Below are 21527 nucleotides of genomic sequence, written 5' to 3'. Positions count from 1 at the left end.
AGGTCTGTCTAGATGTATCAGTAAACTGTGGGCAACTAAAGTAGGTATATGCTTACTAACTAATATGTATATACTTACAAACTAATTACTTTGTGGCAAAAAGCACCTGGATTAAAAAAAGTTTCTCTCTTCTCTCCCTGGTAAATGAAGATGTTGCCAGATTAATAGAAAAACTGAAAAATCTTGAACTTCATTGTAAATTGTCACTACTTCTTAAGTCTTCAAAGGGCAAGACTGAGACGTATTCGTTCTATCTTTGCTCTCCTGAGGTAGATGTATTATCCTCTCCTTGACTTCAGGGTAACACAAGGTTCCTGGAGCTGTAATAATTTGCTACAAACCCACAGAGCTACTGCCACAGAATGGAGGGATGATGTAGCACTGCAGCTAGAGGGTATTTTATACCTGTAAACTGCATATCACAGACTTCACCCCCTTCCCCACTGAACCAGATCAGTTTTTCTTTTATTCATTTTGAGAGGTTTATTTTTGCTTAAAGATGTAGAACAGTAAACTCACTGGAAACAAACACTTCATACAAGTTTTCAGAAAACAAATACCTCCTACTTCTACAATGTCTCCCATAAAGCCAGATTCAAGGCTTGCTTCAGCACTTACCCATCCTCTTTACTCTCACTCTGAGGCATCACCAGAATGTTCAGGTTGCTATGACCAGGTAAAGGTCCAAAGAACAGTCTGGGTTTTACAGTGCTCTTAAGGGCATGTGGGGAAGCAGATACCTGAGAGGCAGTGGTGACTCCATCTCTTTTTTTCAAGAGACCTGATGCTAACAGACAAGATCACACATTCTTTCCTGAAATGGTCTGCACAAGGGTCTTTGAATTTCACAAAGAAGCTGAAGTTGGGGTGTCTAACAGGAAAAATGGACAAAAACCAGGATCTGAGTTCTTCCAAGACAGCCCAAATACAGTATAGATACATGCACTATACCAATGGCCTTTGCTTACACTCTTCATTTACTACAGGTCAGAGATTTTGTTTCTCATCTCATCTCTTACTCCTGATGGTGAACACCACCACCTCTGTCTTATTTAAATCCCTTTTTAACAAGTATTTAATATTCAAAATAAAGTTATGTGAGTAGCATGAAATGTTTGCCACTTCTCAAAAGTATTACAGATTATCCACAGAAAGCAGCTTCAGGTTTGAAGCTACGAATGCACTCCCCAAGCACTTCCAATCATATCTACATCCAATATTCATAAAAAGGAGAGTTCTAAAAGAGATGGCTTGTGCAAATAGATACAGATTGCTTATTCAAACCCCAGCACTTTAAAGGTGTTATTGCTCCAGAGAAAAAAAATGTTTTTAATTGTAAAATACAGCAGTGCACAAAACAAAGGGTTAAAACACAGTGGATAAAAATGTCATTTGTCCACCAACAGTGTACACAAACTGAAGTATAAACTAATGGCTGCTAGGAAGCACCATGAATTAACTGATGCTAATGTACAAATTGGTTACATGACAAGATATATTTAGTCTCCTAACTGTTTAACAGAAGATACAGATATGTCTTTGAGCATCCTTTAAAAGTCATCATATACTGAGAGGTCAGAGCAATGCAGATTATACTGATGTTTGGCAGATGGCAGTGGCAATGACTCTTGCTGCTGCAGAATCAGAAGGTTTTCATTACAGACAACAGCAGGGGTGAATTAGAACTCAGAATAAAGAGCCCAGACTGCAAAAAATCATGGTCTAGGCACATGTATGTGCTGGCTTGAGAAAAACAAAACAAAACAAAAACAAAGCAACCCCCAAGAAATGGTTTCAGACAATTTCCATAATAAGTTATGCTTTGATGAATATCCAAATTATAATAAGTTGTTCAAATTCTATACTGATGTATATTTTCTATCTATCAAAATCCCACTTATGAAAAAGCAGTGGTAGGTGCAGAGGTATCCTACTGCAGTTGCACATTGTAAATGAGCTTCCCATTACACATAAGTTTACAGAATCAGGCACCTCCCTCCTCCAGTATGCTGTCCTCAGCCAAAATATCTGCACAAAAGTTGCCCTGATGCTTTTCCAAGCCCTTCCTCCCTAGACAAAAGAAAGCAGTTCTGCAAAGCTTGAGGTTATCTGAATAACTTAAAGATATTAAAAAATATTCTTCTCCCAAAAAACCCACCAATGTCTTAACTATGTTTATCTTGGAATAGGATTGCTAGGACTCAGCATGAAGAAAAATTTCTGGGTTTATTTTCGTCCTTGTTGAAAATTCATGCTTTGGAGTATTTTTGCACAGATCTGGTCAATGACACTGATATTATTCACAGATCTTTCTCCTACTGAATTTTCCCACCAGATCTCAGAGCTTGTGCATCATTCTGAACATGCTACCAGGTATAAGTCTTTCTACATGGCTCAAGGAAATAGCAGTGTAAGCGTTGCACCTAAGGATATGTAGGATCAAACCCCAAACATTTACACAAAGGTGCTGCTGATTTTCTTTTTTTTCAAGAAAAGATTGCTTGTAAAGAGCTGGCATATATATGAGAGATGGAGTTTGCCATGGCTGTTGTGTTTTATTCCTTTTGCCATACCTTACAGGCAATCCTTGGTATGCTCTCTGTTGTTACTAATTCCTCTTAAACCTTTTGCATCAAGACAAAGTGAACCATAATTGAAAAACTAATTATCTGGGGATGAGAAAAGGTTTGTGCTTCATGGCTTGGGGGTGGACCCTGGCTCCTAACACCCTGAATCTGTCCATTAAATTAATCATACTTTAATCAAACTTCTCAGTTACTGCATGTACATGAGAAGGATTGGCCAAACTCCTACATTAGAATCATAGAATCATAGAGTAGGCTGGGTTGGAAGGGACCTCAGAGATCATCGAGTCCAACCCTTAACCCTTAGCATTAAAGATTGAAGGATCTAAGACCACATCTAATATAAGAGTCTGTCATACTGCGTCAGGACTTTTCTCTTTCCTTTCATCTACAACTCTTCTGTTCCTCCACACTTAAATTAAAAAGTGAATCAGAAAAAAAAAAAATTCATGTCACCTCAGAAGTGTGAAGCTGAGAGCAAATTTATAGCACTTGAAAGTTTTAACATATGAAATGACTGTGTCACTTTATTACCTATTTATTACCTATTTTTATTCTTAATAAAGCAATTGCCATCTGGAGACACAATAAGCTGTCTCAACCTCATTCTGCAAGTCCATTTTGGTTCTGTTTGGTCCTCTGTCTAGTACTCAGTAATACAGATATATTATTGTCTTATATTTTTGCTTCTCTTCCCTCTGAAATAAAGCAGAAGTGCATCACCATTTATCTATGATCCAGCTGTGCTCCTATAATGCCACTCCTCAGGCAGTCTTTGGCCTGAAGACACTCATGCTCTTACAGCAGTGGGACATTAAATCAAAAACCTATGGCCCAGTTCAGCAAAGCACTTTCTTAAAACAATATGAAGCCAACAAGGCTTTAGCTCTGGATCCTTTTCTGCAAAGGGCTGTAATTACTCGTTTGTTTCCCAACAGATTCAATCTGCTTTGGATCTAGTCCTAGGCATTTGCTGGAAGGTGTCATTAAATAAAATGAGAAAAGTCAGGCCAATAATGTCTTGATTTCTAAGAAATTACTGTAGCATCTGTCCAATCAGATGCTCAAACTGCAGCCACAGGGGGATCAAACATCACACCCAGATCTCTGGCCCACTAGCTTTATGTATAAATATTTACCCTAATTTGCTTCTCTCTTTGAATTATTACATTGATAATATAGACAAGGTAATTACCTCAAGTTTATAGGTGTTGGCATCTGTAACTTATCCACAGTATGACTGGAAGTTTTGAACTCTTACAGAATAAAGACAGAAAAGTTAGGGGATTAACTAAGCATATTAATGGAAAAAATGAAGCAAGTTCTAGTAAATAGAATTAAAAAGCCTTTCTAGAACAGCTGCTTACTGTGATTGCTTCCTTTGTAGCTTTTGGGAAATATTTCACAAAATGCTTTTCATTTTATAAAACAATGCATATTTGACAGTATGTATGGGACAAAGCAGTTGATACAACACATGTTTCTAATAGGCTGTGGTTGAGATCATTGGTGGTTGAGATAAAAGTCACTATAAGTCAACTGAGCAAACAACTATGCTGGCTGAATGGCTAAGTTGACTTAGAGACTCATGTTCATCTACTTGGTGTGCCAGAAATGTCTTGTATTACCTTGGGCAAGCTCAGTTCAATTCCCAACTAAAGTAAGACTAAATCTATTCCCCTGCCCAAGAAAAACACTCCAAATCTAAATGTGAAATATTCTACCTCAATATGATACCCCTGAGCCTGATCCTTTTCCAAATGTGTATCAGTGATAAAAAACTGCCCTCAATAAGTATTTGATAAGAAACACAACAGATCTCAGAAGTGTTAGATGCAATGCAGCAAGTGTATTAGGACTCCAATAGCCTGAACTACAGTGAGTGAATGAATCTCATTAAAGAGAAGCAGAAGCTGAATGAGACGTGCCTTGAAAGTCATATTATGTGCTGAATGCCTCCAAGAATGAGGAATAAAAAAATAATAAACCACAAGAATTTTGCCTATTCATGTTGCTTTCATGCTTTTTCCATGTCTCTATGCTCAAACTCAATAGTTCCTATATTTTACCACAATCTGGCAGCCACACTAGGGATGATGTGTCTAACCACAAAGCACTGCTGTGAAAAAACTGTTTCTCCATTTCAGGCTCAAGCTGCAGAAAATTCTAAACCTAAGTGGTGCATTCTAGATAACAAAGATGCTTCCCAGTTCCTAGAGCAATAAATAAGCACCTTTAAAACTTCTAGTATCTTTGTTCTGTACCTCATATTTGTTAGGCTAATCACCCAATATGAGCTTTGAGATCTACTTTCTCAAGGACGAGGATCTCAAGGCATGTTCTCTTTTTCCTGCCAAAACTTCTGCTGCTAAGGCCCATTTATCTTTGGCCATTGCTCCAGAATTTCTGAATGTCCAGAACCCAGCTCAGAGTTAGTCTTTCATGCAGTTATTTTGTAAATGGACAGTAAATCCAATGTATCCAAAAGCTGACTAGCCTCTCTGAAGATGTACAGATTGTATGCAAAACTGATGAAGGATACCTGGGAATCCCAGACGTATATCCATAGGCTATGTGTAAATCCATGAAGATTCAGTACCTGAGCTGGATGCAGGATCTCCCACAGAGTTACAAACTGCCAGGGGGTTCTGCTCATTTATTGTCACCTTTAACACTGAGATGGCAATTAAATGAATGATAGATGCTCTCTGTTAATCCCCCCACCCTCCCACCCCCGATAGAGAAAGGAGAGAGAATAAGGGAGGGAGATTTGCAGGTTGGAAACTAAACTACATAGCTCTAATGAAACAGTAATGACCACAAAAAAGGAAACCCCCCCCTCCCCCTCACATCACCACTGTGGCTGCAGGTCAGCCCTGGAAAATGTCCAAGCTGGGCTCCTGGAGTCAGCAGCAGGCAGGAACTGGATGCAGGAACACACAGATTCAGGAGGGCTATATCCACAGATAGGCATCAAAGGCAGATGATGGATAGAATCATCCCAGGATGCAGGCCATGGATGAAGAACTTGACCCTTGTGTGTGGTCCCTCAAATTTATACTGAGTACAATGCCTATGGGATGGAATACTCCGTTTGGTCAATTTTTGTCACCTGTCTTGTCCACTTCTCTCTAAAGGAGAGTTGCAGGTGTGACCCCTTTACTCTCTTTCTCTTTCTGGAGCATAAGAACTGAGCTGTGGCCTTGGTTCTGCAAACCACCCTCTAGCCATGACTATGAACATCAGGCATTACCAGTCCTAGAAGTAGACACTGAGAAACTTCCTGTTAATTTCAGCAACTGCAACTACTTAGAAGAGACTTAGAGAAAAGTAAAATTACAAAAGAGAGAATTGGTTCTATCCTGGCCCAAACCAGGACACTTATGCTCTGCACAGGAGCACCAAGACTCTGCCTGCTTTATGCAACATCTAGGGCAGGGAAGATTCCTCAGCCTCAGAGATAACCTGATTTTCTTTAACACTCAAGTATGTGCTGAGGGAATGGAATTCAGGCTCTGGATGAAGCTCCATCATCATCCCACAGAAGAGAGCTCCTTCCTGTACTTGCCTTTCTATTCCCCCTTTTCATTTCCTCTCTGCCCCTCTCCCCCTCTTTGGAGCTTTAGAGGATTTCCAGCCACATGCAGGAAAACAGCAGTGAGCAAAAAACAGGAGAACAGAGCAACTGGTTCAAAGGAACTGGTTGCTCATCCTGTCACATTATTTATCCTTTTGTCTGCAAGGTCCTACAAACAGGTGGATGAAGTCAGTCTTCAAAGATCACTGTGTAAAGGAGGTATGTGCAGTAATGGCCTGGGCAGGAGATGGGCACAGTGAAGCACAGAGGGGAGATTGTTTGCTCGGGTGCCTGAAGCATCAGTGACAAAAGGGAGCAAAAGAGCAACTGACATAATCTACTTGGACTTGTACAAAGTCACATAGTATGAAATTACTAGGAATCTGAAAGAGAAGAGGCTCCCAAGACATCAAGAAATTTTGGGTTGTGCCCCAAATCAGGGTTTATTGCAATCAGCTCTGATTTTGAGAGCAGTGTTGTAACACTGGGGAAATTAAAACCAGTAGCGAGCTGACCGAGTGACTGTTTGATCAACAAGACTGAGGTTTATGCCTCCCACAAGCTCATTTGATACAGCACTGCAGTTCAGAGATTAAATGATGATGATGTCAAGCAAAGACATTGAGAAAGCCACAAGAACAGCTTCAGCTCTTCATTGCTCCCTCACAGATCTGTAAACTCTTTCACTGCTACTCCAACACTGTGAAACATTTAAGGTCCCGTGAGCTGCTTCATTTATTTTCTGTCAAAAAGTAAAAAGTTAAGAGCATTCACTTTACTGAATTTGCTGTTTCTCAGGAAATACTAATTGAAATCTTCCTGCTCTGTGTTACAAACTGCAGTGCAAATATTATGACTCTGTAAGTCAAACAAGATTACCATCCCTTTTTTCCTGCAGGAAATCCTAGTAAATGCTACAAGGGTTTCTAGCTTTGCAGGAAGTGAAACTGCTGGGCTCTCATTCACTTTTACATTTGGATTCAGTGGGAAACTCATTTTGCAACTCCTACAAATCAAGCACTCCAGCTGCCAGTCCATGGGACATTTGACCTTGAAGAGAAACCTGAAAGGCACTGGCACAAAACAAGGTGCTCCAGTTACAGCTGTACTCTCACTGCCAAATCCATTAAAGCTTATCTTCAAAATTCAATTAAACCTTAAAAAGTAGCCAATCCCAAACCTATTCTAACAGCCACCATATTCCTGAGCTGCCTTCCAGCACCTTTGCATCACTTGTTTCTGTTTTCATTAGAAATTACTTTGTTGTCTTACAACTTCAAATCCAGTTACCATGTTAAATCCAAACAATTCCCTGCCTTTAGGGAGAGTGGCCGGGTTCCAGCAAGCATCAGCCATGCATTTATTCCTGTTTCATAATCCCAGTTACCCTTGACCAGCAGAAATTTGGAAGGTCACAATTCAAAGGCAGTTTTCAAAGTTTTTTTTTTTTTGCTACTACAAGAACCCTCCAGGGCAGCTGCAAGCTCTCTGTGGTACCTCATCAGTACCCTGGTTTTTCCTCCAGTAGCTCTTGTGAACAAGTCCTGTTCTTGCCTGCCTGCCAGTCACTTCTGGCATTGGAAAGGCATCATTGAGTTGGTTGCTCCAAAGCTCATAAAGATGAATGAGCTTGGACAGATAATGCTAAAGGAAGCAATACTACAAAGCAGGGATGCACAACTATGGAAGCAGATGGAGCCTTCATGTGATTCTGTAGAAATTAATTATATTGGCAAATTCCATTTTTGCTTTGAGATTTTGTAAGCACAAGCTGTCACACGTGCTTCTTTTTTAATTATGATCAACAGCAGAATGGTGAAATTTTACACTACACTATTTTTAATCTTATTTTTTCAGGTTCAAATTATCTCACATCTCGAATGGTGCAGTTGCTTGTTCCTATATTCAAAAAAGGCTGGATGCAGAGGTCATTGAAATCAGTGGAAAGCCTCCCCATGGTTTGACACTGTGCTGGCTCTTAGAAACCAAAGAGCAAGGCTCAGGGAGACCTCAGTGCTGTTGCAAGCATTTTTTTGTCAGTGAAAGCTGCTGGCATCAGCACATGGAGGGAAAGGCACATCACACATCCTTCTAATAAATAGTGCTGCACATCCCAAACTGGGCAATTTACCAAATCTAAGAGGAATCTGTTGCATGTATGCAATGAGAAACAAGTCCCAGGCGTACGTACCCTGAAAATCCTCCAAACTTAAAAGGGGAAAAAAAAAACTTTTATTACCTTTGAGCAACTGAGTTTGTGTTTGAATGTGATTTACTTGACAAGCCTGTAAGGTGTCCATGTAAGCAAATTCACCAGTGAGTATAAAGTAGCAGACACCACAGAGCAGAGGCCATGCTGCACTGGGATCAGCATTAGCTTATGCTTGGAAAGTTTTTTTGAGCCACACCTACCTGGAACACAAGATCACATTTATCATTGCTTTCCACCACTTTAAGTCATCAAGACAAGCCATCTGCTAGGCACTGGGGGGAGAGAGAAGAGCTTTCAAATATTCCCAGCATCTACATCACTTCACTTTCACATCCTCTTGCACAAACTGCATCTCTCAGAAAACACCTCCTCTGCTAAACTATTCTAGTACAACTTCAGGTGTCTTTCATGCTTCTGCAACCATCATACAACCCTTTTCCCTACAAGAGTGTCTGTTGTGCACATCACTAACAAAAATGGCTTTCTCTCCTAGTTATTTTCTACTTAAAAAAAATCACCTGTTTGTATGTCTTGTGTTTGTTTTTTTAATCCATATCAATGGGAAATATGGTACATTTTTTTAGATTATTTGTCTATTTCTTTTGTTTTTTTGGTTTTGGGTTGTTTTTTTAATTTAGATCCTTTTATAGGTAGGTTTAGAAAACTTCATACAGTATTAAGGGAGGGAACAGCCTTGCCTTGTCACTTCAATAGTTATTATCAAAGGATCAGATTTGCAGAGCTGTTGTTTTATCACAGCAATAAGCTATAGACACAAAGAGCACCATGGAGAAATCTAATGTGGAGTAGGCAATAGCTTACAGATAGAGGTTTTGGGTGAGGTGTTTTTCTGTTGCTATTGTTTGGTTGTGGTTTTTTATTACCGATCTTCCTGGGGATAAAAAAAGTTGAGTTGCTAGAAGGGCTATGCACATGAAAATCCCTGGTTTTACTCCTTCTTCCTCCCTCCCCATTTAAAGCAGCTGCCATAATAAAACACATCATCTCTCCCTCTATCTCCTGCCCTGCTCACATAATTAGCCCGTCCTGACAACAGAAAGTCCTAATAATCCAGACACTTCCAAAAATTACAGGATTTGGCACATGACACATTCTTGTATTTGCAGATAATCACAGCAAAAAATATCTGTAGGTCTAGCATCAAACCCTTCAAATAAATACTAAATGGAATTAAATAGTTTCCATAATGAATTTAACCATTAGGCAAAGTGACAAATCCATTAGCCAAGCCAAAGAGTTAAAGTTCAAATGCCTTGTCCAGGAGAAATACTGCTGTATTTGGAATAACTAATGTTCCCATGTTGAGAAACACAGTAAAGCCTTAACTACCTGCTTTAAGAGGTTGAACAGAGCCAATCCACATGGACATAGCACAAACCAGACATCACTTAGCAAGCTTGACACACAGAAGAAACCTGTGCTCAGATGCAGAGCAAATTTTTTTTTTTCACAATACAGAGAATTACTGAAAACCTGTTTCAGTTCCATGGTTCCATGTGTTGAAGAAGGATGCATGTGCAACAGGGAGCTGCAAAGTGAAGTCAAGCAGAAAATGTGGATATACATGAAACTTGCTTTGGCATTATTTTCTTTGTCAGAACCACAGCCTGCTCAGTTTATGTCTGATCTTTGTGCTTGGCAGCTGCAGAACTATAAAAAGCTTTGCCATTTAAAACATTTTAAAAAGAAAGATCCTGTTTTAGGCTGACAATACATAAGTCATTTATCAAAATGCCATGTTGTTTGGGGAGAGATAGCAAGTGTCACCCCTGGGGCTGAGAGACAAGGTTAAAAATTAAAAACATACTCATCATCTCTACCCCAGCACATTATAAAGCTGAAAGTAGTCAAGTTTGCTGTTGTGCTAAACCTTTTATTAAAAGAGAGGGAATTCCAGCACAGTTTTAATTCTTTCCCAAGCATCAAGGCCGGTCTGACCTTCTCACCACAGCTTTAAAGCTAAGTCTGTCCCAAAAGAATTTATATGGGTGAAAGCTACAACAAGCTGTTCAAGGTTTGATAGCAGGCCTGGTAAGTCAGTGAGAAAAAGACTGAAAAATAAGTAACAGTAAGAGGAAAAGCCAAACAAAAAGACAAAAAAAGAACAGCAAAAACTTTGATTTTGATTTGTCTCCTAGGTTTAGCCAGTGTAAGAATATTTCTGGATCCATAGATTGAGAGCCCCAACATAATTAAAATAACCATTTTCCTCCTAGCTCCCTGTTCCCTTGGTTAAGAAACAAAAAAAATCAACTCAAAAACCCAAACAACAACAACAAATCCAAACAACTAACTCTCCACCAAATTAAAAACAACAAAAAAACAAATAAAAAAATGAACAAAAAAAACCCCACAAACACACCCAAAAGCCAGCAACAACAAAACCCAAACAAACAATTACCTCCTCCCAAACCAAACAAAACCACATCAGAAAAACAGAAAACCAAACAGAAGAAGCTATTACTCTTCATGGCATTTCATAGAATCATAGAATCATAGAATTGGCTGGGTTGGAAGGGACCTTAGAGATCATCAAGTCCAACCCTTGAACTACTGTTGCGGTTGCTAGACCATGGCACTGAGTGCCACATCCAGTCTCTTTTTAAATATCTCCAGGGATGGAGAATCCACTACTTCCCTGGGCAGCCCATTCCAATGTCGGATCACCCCCTCCGTAAAGAAATTATTTCTAATATCTAACCTAAACTTCCCCTGGCACAACTTAAGACCATGCCCTCTTGTCTTGTTGAAAGTCGTCTGGCAAAAGAGACCAACCCCCACCTGGCTACACCCTACTTTCAGGGAGTTGTAGAGAGCGATGAGGTCTCCCCTGAGCCTCCTCTTCTCCAGGCTGAACAACCCCAGCTCTCTCAGCCTCTCCTCATAGGGTCTGTGCTCGAGTCCCTTCACCAGCCTGGTTGCCCTCCTTTGGACCTGTTCCAGGACCTCGATATCCTTCCTGAACTGGGGGGCCCTGAACTGGACACAGTACTTGAGGTGTGGCCTCACCAGCGCTGAGTACAGGGGCATTTCATTAGAGGCAGGTACAGGCAAGGCATCCCCCATGCAGAGCAGCATCCAGCTTTCAGCTACAGCAGGCACATGCATTGGCAGCTCCAAAATCGAATTCCAGGCCATAAATCTGCAAGTGGAAGTGCCTGCATGGGGGCACACACTGGCAATGCTCCTCTTTGAAGTGAAGGAGTAAAACACTGAAGCCACAGGAAGAGCTGCCAGAAGCAGATGTTTGCATCAGCCAAGCAAATGGAGGATGCTGGAGGGAGGAGGGAAGAAAGGTAAAGCAGCATCACTTAAATCAGAGAAAGAAAACTATTTCAAAGTCCTGGAGAAGCTTAAATATTATAAACAATCATAACTTGCCCCTTTAGCAAAGGCTATCAAAAGAGTGCAGTTATTCTTTAAAGACCCACCTGTCCTTTTTCAGGTCTGAATGAATGCCAGGAACAACAGCTGGAGTGTTCTGCTGGAGGCTGCTGCTATAGCAGCTAGAGGAATTCAATTTACATTGTGTCTTTATAGAAAATTTAGTCAAATGGAATTTACTCTAGGTCCAGTTTTGTTCAGTGAGTGCCAGATCTATGACAAACTAACCCCAAATATTCAGGGGTCACACTGCCACACAGCACTACAAAGCTAACAGACCCTCTAGCAGTCACCTTACAGCATGGCAAATCCGTCTGAAATCAGAAGCAAGCCACAAACTTGTGCTCTTTACTTCATCTTGTGAGGCAGCACTGCCCTGCAGCAGCTTCAGAAAAATCATTGCTAATTCTGATGAGCCCCAGTGACCCATCTCAACACACAGCACCCCAGTTTCTAACAGCAGTGACATGGATCATGCTACTGACAGGGAGCAAGGCTTGAAGCCTGCTCAGGTCAGAGCAGTGAAGACTTCACAGCCCCACATACAATATCCTCAGTCTCTTTGCCAACATCCATGATGATTCCAAAGTAATCAACAGGTTGGCTGTCAAACATTTCACTACGTGCAATGAATAGGAATGCTGCACAAGCTACAACATTCAGCCCTAGATCCATTCTAGTTGCAATACAAGTTTTCCCACTGTTTATCAAACACTGTGTGTCACTTCTGTGCAAGTCTTATTCAGGTACCAAAATACTGAGTCCACCCTATGAAAGAAGAGCCACATTCAGTCTTGGCTCTGTCCTACCAAAACATGCCTGGTGTAAGGATTAAGACTTCTCTAAAAGAAAGAGCATGATAAAAAGAAAGCGACCCAGCTGCCAAAATGATGAATTCCCACAACTTACAAAAATACCTTTAAAATTGCTTTTGACAGAAACTGCTCAGAAAAGAGAAATTAACATTTTGGTCCAAATGCAATTTATTTTTATTGATATCTTACAGTGATTGCAAGCATAAATTCAACACTTACAAAAACTCCCCAACCAATACTTCCAAGACCTTTCAATGCATTTACAAGGGCTAAAAGTAAAACAAGGACCAACATATTAAAGGGTTAGAAAAACCCTGGCAGGGGCAGGGTCTGCATCAGCACCCCTGGCACCCTGGCACCAACAGACTTCTCTGCACTACCAAGCTTTTCCACAAGAGCTTTATTCCCACAGCATTAGTGGTATCCCAAAGAGGAGAATGACAGTGCTGGCAAGAGATGATGCAGATGGACAGGAAGGCAGATGCCTCCTGGTTTGGCTCTGATAAGGGAGAGAGACTGGAATCCAAGACAGGGAAGCAAAGGGACTTATGCAGCTTGCTGCAAACACCAGAAGCACCAGAAGATTTAGTTTGGGCCTAGCTTGCTGACCACAGCACTAATGACAAGTTCTTTCATCCCAAAACATTAGATAATGCCATTTTCAACAGATAAGTTGGACTAAAAGAAAAAAAAAAAAAAAAAGAGTGTATGTTTTGACATTAATACCAAACACAAGAATGAAACCACACACCAGAATAAAGGCCAAAACAAATCTAAATGAGCAATCATATTTCCAGATCATCATCCCATGGGCCAAAGACCATCTCCTTGGAATTTGCTTCCACTGAAGTCAATGGTAATACACCTAAGCTTGACTGACAAATTAAAGAACAAGCAAAATTCTGAGAACTGCCTCTTTCCTTTGGACACCACTGAGGACTCATCACACTGCTGAGTGCTCAGCCTCCCTCATGTTTCAGCTGTAGAGGAGCCAGAACATGATTTGACAAAGAGGTCTCCATCACCTATGGTTTGGCTTGGGTTTGAAGTGGCTCATGGGCTACAAGGTTTGTCCATAGAAGTCTCCTGTTTAATATTCCTGAAAACATGAGAGTCCTATCAGGTCAATTAATCTGCAAAAAGCCACCATAAACTGCAAGAAGAGTAAATAACACAGATAAATAGAATTCTCTTCCCCTGCATTTACCCCACTTTTAAGAACTACAATGGATTTGTAAGAGTTACATGTAAGAGTGAATATAAGAATTACAATTGATTTCTTTAATGGATTTAGAGAGAAGATTTACTCATTTGAAACCTGAAGGTTGTCCCAATGTGATCTTACCAACTGCCACTTCAGACACACTACTCTTGTGCTCATGACTGATTTTGTTTAAATGCACTCATTTAACAAATCCAGCTAATTTTAGGCCTGTATCACTAGAGTGGTCAAGTACAGCCACGTGCAAGACTGTAGCATTTTTTTGCTCAGCTGCAGTGGCAAATTACGGATGTGATGCTCAAAGAACCCTCAGTTGGCTCAATTCTGATCCCCACAAAGCTGATGGACAATTTTTCTGCATTTTGTTCTGAACAGCTGTACATTTCAAAAACACTGCAGAAACCTACAATTTTTAAAAAATTAATTCTTGCAGATCCAGAGTGGTAAATTTGTTTTTTTGTTTTTGTTTGTGGTTTGGTTTGTGTTTGGTTTTTTTAAAATTCATTATGATACATTCTATGAAAAGAAATGGAGAGCATGAATACACATTCAGAGATTCCAGGTTACTATCCAGATGTACACAGAAACCCCCACATTCTGATCCCTGCACTGCACCTTGCAAAAAAGATTTTGTGTATTATCTGAACCCTTCAAACACAGCAATATTCTGTTGCTCTGAAAACAAAGTGTGACCTCTAGGTCTGCATCTTCTTGTGATGGCACATCTTCAAGTAGCCATGATTTATCTCAAAATTAAGATTTCCAGCAAAATGTATGAAGTGCTGTCAACTTTCTAGTTGAACAGTTCACTCAGATGTCATGAACAAAACTACAGCCCATTTTGGACAAGATTTTAACCCTGTGAGTATGTGGTTGAACTGAGAACTGTCCAGATCAGTCTGTGTTTGTTAAATTCCAAGAAGGCACATGAATTTGATGGAGTGCCTGGAAGAACTGAGGAATGATGAACAGAACATCAGAGATGAACAGAATTGAAAGCATCTTAACAACTGACAGTAGTGTAAGCGGGAGGACACAACACAGCCCTGACCACACCAAACACAGGGTAACTTTAATAAATAAAGTGGTGGGTAAGAGATGCCACATTTTTCCTCCCAGGGTCTGAGTGCTGAATTAACTTTCCACAAGGCTGAGCCCCCATGGAAGAAGTGACTTGTCTCTCAGCAAGTCCGTCACTGCTGCTGCCCTGTCAGCAAGTCACTTAATTATACATGGCCAAGCCTCCAAATAGATCCTCCTGGAATCCATCTTGCACTTGGATCAACACAGAACACTCTTACTGTTTCTATGTGGATATCTGACACTGAACATTTTTAGGTTTTCTAACTTCAGAAGAGGGAAAATAACTAATTCATGAGGCACTTCATGAAACCATGCAACAAGATCTTCATTTTTGCCTTTTAAGACTGCAAGTAGAAGAATGCTCAGAAGAATGCTGACATTTCCAGAGTCCAGGATCAGAGGTGGACTGTAGTACTTCACAAAAAGAACAGTATTTGAATACTACAGAAACATGCAGCCCTCTTAAAGTCTCACAAGCATAGATGAAGCATAACTGGTTCTGTCTTCAAAGTTCCTCCTACTGTCCAAAGATTTAGAGTACAAGATTTCCTTGAGTATGATTTTGCCAGTGTCATACACAAAGTCTGAGACATCACCAAACTCAGTCTCAGACAGAATGCAGCCTTGCCTTAACCACAAAATAGTTTATTTCTCCCAATTTTTTCCCAAAATGCCTTGTCTAGCAAGCTCTTATACACAATGCATAGATTGGCCAAATTATTTAAGAACCAGACATAACTCATTTACTAGCCATGCTCAATATAGTGTGGTCACCCTTGACTGATTGAATTAAATTTCTTTAAATCAGAAAAGACAGCCAAGTTCACATAGTAAACAACTACCAAAGGAAAAAAACAACGGTGAGTGTCTTGCATCCAACACCACTTTTACTCTTTATTTTTTTCTTCTTGGTCTGATATGGAGAACAGAGAAGGTTCTCAGAGGACAGTCTGCTTTTTCTGATATTTAGGCTTTTATAGAGGATCTGTCAGCTGTGACTTCTGAGTCTGCTATGTCTTCAAAGCACCTCCAACCTAGCAAACAAGCAAAGACTTGGATCAGTAACCTCACACCATGAATCTGTCTGTGATTCTTCTAGAGGGACATAGTCAGCCTCATTGAATAAACACCCAAAAGCTATAAAACAGCCAGGGCATTGAATAATATAGCAAAACACTTGCTGCCCACCATTACTTCTGAAAAACATTTTCAGAGGTTCTTGGAGAAAGGCAAGAACTATTCCCTGCAGATCAGCTTTCAATCACATGAAAGCTTAGATTAAGGTGAGATCCACTGCAGAACAACAGCAATGACCCCATGTCTGCATTTACCTACCAAACAGGTATTAATAAAATAGCAGTTGCTTTATGATGCAAGTACAACACCTAAAACCCTATCAAAAATCCTTATTTTGACCTATACCATGGCAGCACAGCAGACCAAAGGGCCATCAGTCATACACCAACAACATATAAATTGTCTGAAATACCCAATTTCAGCTGAACACAGTTAATTCTTTAAATACCACAATGAACTGTTAAAAGTGACAGAGAAACAGAAGCCTGTTCAGTAAAATTTTGAAAGTGGACCTGAACATTTACTAATGACTAGTTACTAGTTACCTAGTTACATAAACAGGCAGTCCTTATCTCTTACCACAGGTCTCAACCATTTCTGTCCTCACTTGGGTGTTCTGTAGATGAATGCAAGGTCTGTACTGACAGAAGAATACAACATAAACAGCAAGCATCCAGGCTGGAGACCAGCTGGGAGATTTTTATCATGGACAATTAAACATGGCAAACTAGAATATATTTTACCTCTCACAGAATTAGTTTTCTTCCCTTCTCTCCATATGGACTAAAGTTCTACTCAGACTTCAAGAAAAATACTTGATTTCACTGGAAGGCAGGGGGACCACATGCTTTAGAAAAGCCTCAGTTCTGAAAGTTATCAAATGTGACATCCAAATTCTACTCCTGTGGTAGCCAGGTTATTGCTTTAGAATTGATGGATTCAACTCTGTGTGTGTTGCTGTTACTGCATTTTGCTGAGCAAAGGTAAGAGTGTTGTATTTTCACTTCAAACTGATATATGTAAGACTAGGAGAAACATTAGCTGCAATGGTAGCTGTCACTGAACACCAGAAAGAACAAGTCAGGTATTGAAGAAAAAGCCCTCAAAACCACTTAATGCTGACTAATTTTGCTTATAGATAGTTGGCAGTTCCTCTTCTCTTCAGTCTTACAGACACACACTGTAAACTGTGATTCAAATGAGAAGGCCTACAAAGTTGTTACATATTCAGTAGCATTGTGTCCCTTGGTCCTTAGGGGTTCACCTTTATGAATGGTGAAGCAGGACCAGGAGGTGCAAGTGTACCATGTCCTACAAAAAAGTTGTCATTCAAAGAGTTCCCAAGCCAGAAGAAGACACTGGAGGCTCATATACTGAGTAAGTACAACTCAAGCAGACAACAAATAGCTGCAGCCCCATCAATTATCGGTACCATGTTTAATATCTGCTTATTTTTAAGGTAATTAACATATTTGTAGTTATTTCTAGCAATATTAATACAAGAAACTGGAACCCAACATTCTTGAATCTGACATATTTGATCACAAAATTTGTATCCAGACTAATTTTTTTTTCTCTTCAAATTATGGAAAGAGATGGAAAAGTATTGTTGGGCCAAATTACAGGGTCTCATTTGGCATATCTTGCAGACTTTGTTGAAAATCTCTTCTAAAGGTTTGATTTTGAATTTTAATAATGTTGAGGTTTCCACAGTATTGAGAACACATACATCTTCATCCCAGCAAAACACACTGCTTTGGTAGCAAAACACATTGCTACAGATGTATTGGGAAAGGAAGATTTCCAAGCACGACCTGGAATGCTTTAACATGAAGATGAGAATGCTCAGTTCCACTGCTCCACATCTCAGGCAACATGTATCAAAATACACCAGGTTTTGCAGTGGATTTTTAGGAAAAGCCAAGCTTTCTCCTTCCTAATTTTTCATTATTTCAAGCATATGACTTCAAGTCCTAGTCAAGGGCACTTCTGTCTTACACAGCCTCTTCCAGTGCCACCACTGCAGCTGATGGAGGGCAGGCAGGTGACCGGCTCGGAGGAGGCTGCCGCTGAACACCTATAAAACCCTCCCCATGCCCCGTTCAGACCAATCCATGATCCTCAGCATTTCACTCCCCTTTCGGAGTGGGGCTCAAGCCTGGGAAGATCCCAGAAAAGGCTGTCGGAACACCAAGCCACATTCACAGCTGGACCCCTGCAGTGCCTGCCAGGAGCCTTCCCCCACCTCCCTCCTACCTACCGATCCCCTCTCCCCTCCCTCTCTTCCAGGCCCCTCCCGCCCCTGGAAAACGAATCCCCCCGCGGCGCCGACCTTGTTGAGGTGCGGGTTCCTGGTGATGTCGTAGCCCCGTTTTTTGATGGCCAGGGCTCTGCCGTGGGTGGGCGGGTTCCCCCCCGTCTGGCAGCCGCGGCTGAGGCTGAGGAGAAGCGGCCTCCGGGCGGCCCCTGCCATCCTCAGCAGGCGGCCGCCCGCCCCGCTGCACACCGGCACCACCGGTACCACCGGCACCATCGCCCTACGCGGCTCCTGCAAGCGGGGACGGCGGGAGCGGACACGGGAGCCCAGCGGGGCGGGAAAGGCGAGACGAGAAGGCGGGTCCGGCCCTGCCCAACCCAGCTCAGGTGTGCCCGGACCGGCCCCTCACGGCGAAGCGGTCCCCGCTGAAGCGAAAGGAAACCCAGGAAGCAGAACCAGCCTCGACCCCTCGGCGGTCGCGCCTCCTCCGTTACCTGTTAAGGCGCAGGAGGGGAGGGGGTGCCCGCCGGGGCCCCGCCTCCGTCGGGGACATGGAACCCGCCTGCCCGGGGCACAGCGCCGGTACCTCTGCAGTCGTCTCACCGTTTGGATTCGTATCTCCTTCATCAGCCTTAACTAAAGGGCACTGTGAGACCCCAACCCGTGCCCCATCATTTGGCAGCTACAGCCCCGGCGCTGGCAGGGTGGGTGCCACAGAGCCCGGTGCTGGTGCCGTGGCCTTTCCACAAAGCACGGCCCCTCAGCATTAAGGTTTTAGGCATTTCAATCTATTTATAATCTATTCATTCTCTCTGTAAAGTCTATGTATACACAGTGTATGTATGTATATACCATGTAATTCATTTAGTTACATATGCTTTATTTGTTATTTAATCTGCGTTATCCACTGGAGAAAGCAGGAGTCTGCATCCATTTTTTCAAAGTAATGAGTCCTTTTTTTCCCATAAAATGGTGACATCATCATCAGGATCTACTACGACTTCTTATATAAAACTGCAGTGGCTGGATTACTGCCCAGAAGAGTGGAGGATTCAGGTTCAGCTCCATCTTCAGATCAAAGCTGCTCCCACACCTGCACCCCACCAGAGCTCAGGTCTGCTTTGGGTGCAGGGCATTTTGCAGCTTTTCCTTCCATTTGTGTTGCTGTCTGCAGGCATATTTTTAAATGTGTTTTAATATTTTGGGGCATAAATGACAGTCTATATAGGAAAGAATAGAGTGCAGAGTGAAAGATGTTGGCAGATGGATACTGAGGTCCTTTCTTGCCCTATAGCTACTCAAGTACCTTATAATTTCTCCCTGAAGAGCAGATGGCTTCATGCAACATCAGTGTGCTCTGGATATTCGCGTTTTTGGTATAAAACAATTATTATATTCAAACCCAATGCTAGAAGACTGTGGCCAATAAGTAACTACTATTAGCAGTTATGTCAGAGACTACTCCACTGGTCAGTGAAATTTTTGTATGGTCTTTGTATTTTCCCCCTTTTCTTTGATGGAAGTGTACTATTGGGGTGACCCAGACAGAGAAGATAAGGAATATGTGCATCACTGAGGCCAGGTGATCAGGGAGATTATTTCATGGAAGACACAAGAAAGAATTTGCCATTGTTTTTGCCTTTTTTTTTTTTTTTTTAATAACTATAAATTGAAAAAGTCCTGAGACTTTGTATCAGCTGGAGAATTTGACATTGTGAGGATCAGTTTGAATAAAAAACAAATTATCTCACCAGCTCTTCAAAGTTTTCCAGCTCGCACCAGACACATTGATCTTAGCCAGCTTAAACTTGGATGAGTTATTCTTTATCCCTCTACAGACTTCACTGTGAATTTTGCAGTGTCTTTGTGGTGCCTGTGGCCATGTGTGTAGCAAACAGGACATTTGACACTGCCATTTGTAGGGGAGTCCATAACACTAAATCTCCAGATTCTTAAGCCACTCCAAGTGAGCAAAGATAAAAAAAAGAGAGACTTCCCTGACTGCTTTGCATAAGTATACCATTAAGTTCTTCAAGGAGATTTATGTGGTGGAGGAAGAATTGCCAAGCTGAGAGCCTCCACAGTAAGGCTGCTTAGCACAGCAGTGTCAGAGGCAGCAGCATCAGCTCCCCCAGCAGTAGTGTCCATCCTCAGGCTCAGAGCAAATGCAGTTACCATGCCTTGGAGAACCTAGACAAGGTCTTTATAGTCATGGGACCCAGTCCCACCCTCTAGTCCTTCCTAGGGAAAAGGTCCTCTACTTACAAAACTCAAACAGGTTCACTTTGCTGTCTTGTAAAACACAGCATGCTTCTTGGAAAAAGCAGCCTGCATTTTTGTGTGAAAATGCTCTAAGAGAAAGACAGAACTTCAGTATTACTGTGTATGTCTAAGGGTTGACTTAAGATAGTTTAAACTACATGGAGAAAGTCTGTGTAGGTGCCACATGGTTGTAATCTTTGCTATGAACACCAGAAAGCACTGTTTAGATTTTTTTTAACAGGTTCTTAAACTCGTAGCTTTAATATTGCTGCTGTCTGTGTCTACAAACTGTGTATCCTGCAGCCTCCAAATACTCTAAACCTTCTGGTAAATTTTACTTAATTTTTTGTCAGAGGAGAAGTAGATGACTAAGTACTATTGAAGATAAGATGTAAAAGCACAGACATCAGCACAGCTACCATGGAAGGCAGACACCAATAATGAAAAACAAATTTATGGTCCATGCCTGCTTGATGAAAGACAGGGATGCAGAAGTAAGACATTAAAAAGCCTTTCCCACACCGTGGGATTGCTCACCAGGCTGACAACACTGGTCTGCTCCTGAATGGTGTGAGGAATTGTTATTTTGTGATACTGGACCTCAGTGAGTGAGGGTTAACTGAGACACCTCTGACAACTCTTTGGGCTGGGCTCTGATTTTCTAAACATCATGGGAACTTTATTCTCTTTCTTAATGTTCTTTGAGGTGCCTTCTGAGAACTTGTGAACCACAATCTCTTTATGCAGAAATAAAAACACTTTTATAAAGTGGGAATGCCCATAAACTAGCACACAGTGAGCTAAGCCAATTGACTTGTTATCCTCAAAAGGATTTCACACCATTTTCTTGACTGTAAATCAGCTTCTCCTGACTCATTTGGTTCCAAAGCACAACAAAATGAAGAGGCTTCATAGCTTGCTTTGGAGCTTGTCAGACAATGTTCTACAAAAACAGCAATCTCAGACTGAGAAAGCTCCCTGAGTTATTGGTTCAGTCTCTGTCTGGGGGCATAATTTCTATGATAATCCTGT

At 41.3% G+C, this 21527-nt stretch overlaps 1 protein-coding gene across 3 annotated transcripts in view; it reads right to left on the bottom strand.

Moving 5' to 3' along the window:
• The window catches only part of ME3 (malic enzyme 3), a 127140-nt gene extending 108390 nt beyond the window's left edge, over positions 1–18750 (bottom strand). The window contains exons 1-2 of one of the 3 annotated variants that reach the window (XM_030457958.1): positions 18562–18749; positions 18309–18521 (exon numbers count right to left, since the gene is read on the bottom strand). In XM_030457958.1, coding sequence (XP_030313818.1) covers positions 18309–18509 — 201 coding nt within the window. In that variant the 5' untranslated portion in view covers positions 18510–18521; positions 18562–18749. Of the gene's footprint in view, positions 1–18308 lie in introns of all 3 variants that reach the window. The other 2 variants (XM_030457966.1, XM_030457950.1) reach the window with 2 other exon arrangements.
• Positions 18751–21527: the final 2777 nt, after the last annotated feature.

The sequence above is a fragment of the Calypte anna genome, chromosome 1, assembly GCF_003957555.1.
Source record: "Calypte anna isolate BGI_N300 chromosome 1, bCalAnn1_v1.p, whole genome shotgun sequence".
Lineage (NCBI taxonomy): Eukaryota > Metazoa > Chordata > Aves > Apodiformes > Trochilidae > Calypte > Calypte anna.
Note: the sequence above shows the minus strand (reverse complement) of the source record. Positions and strands in the feature narration are given on the sequence as shown.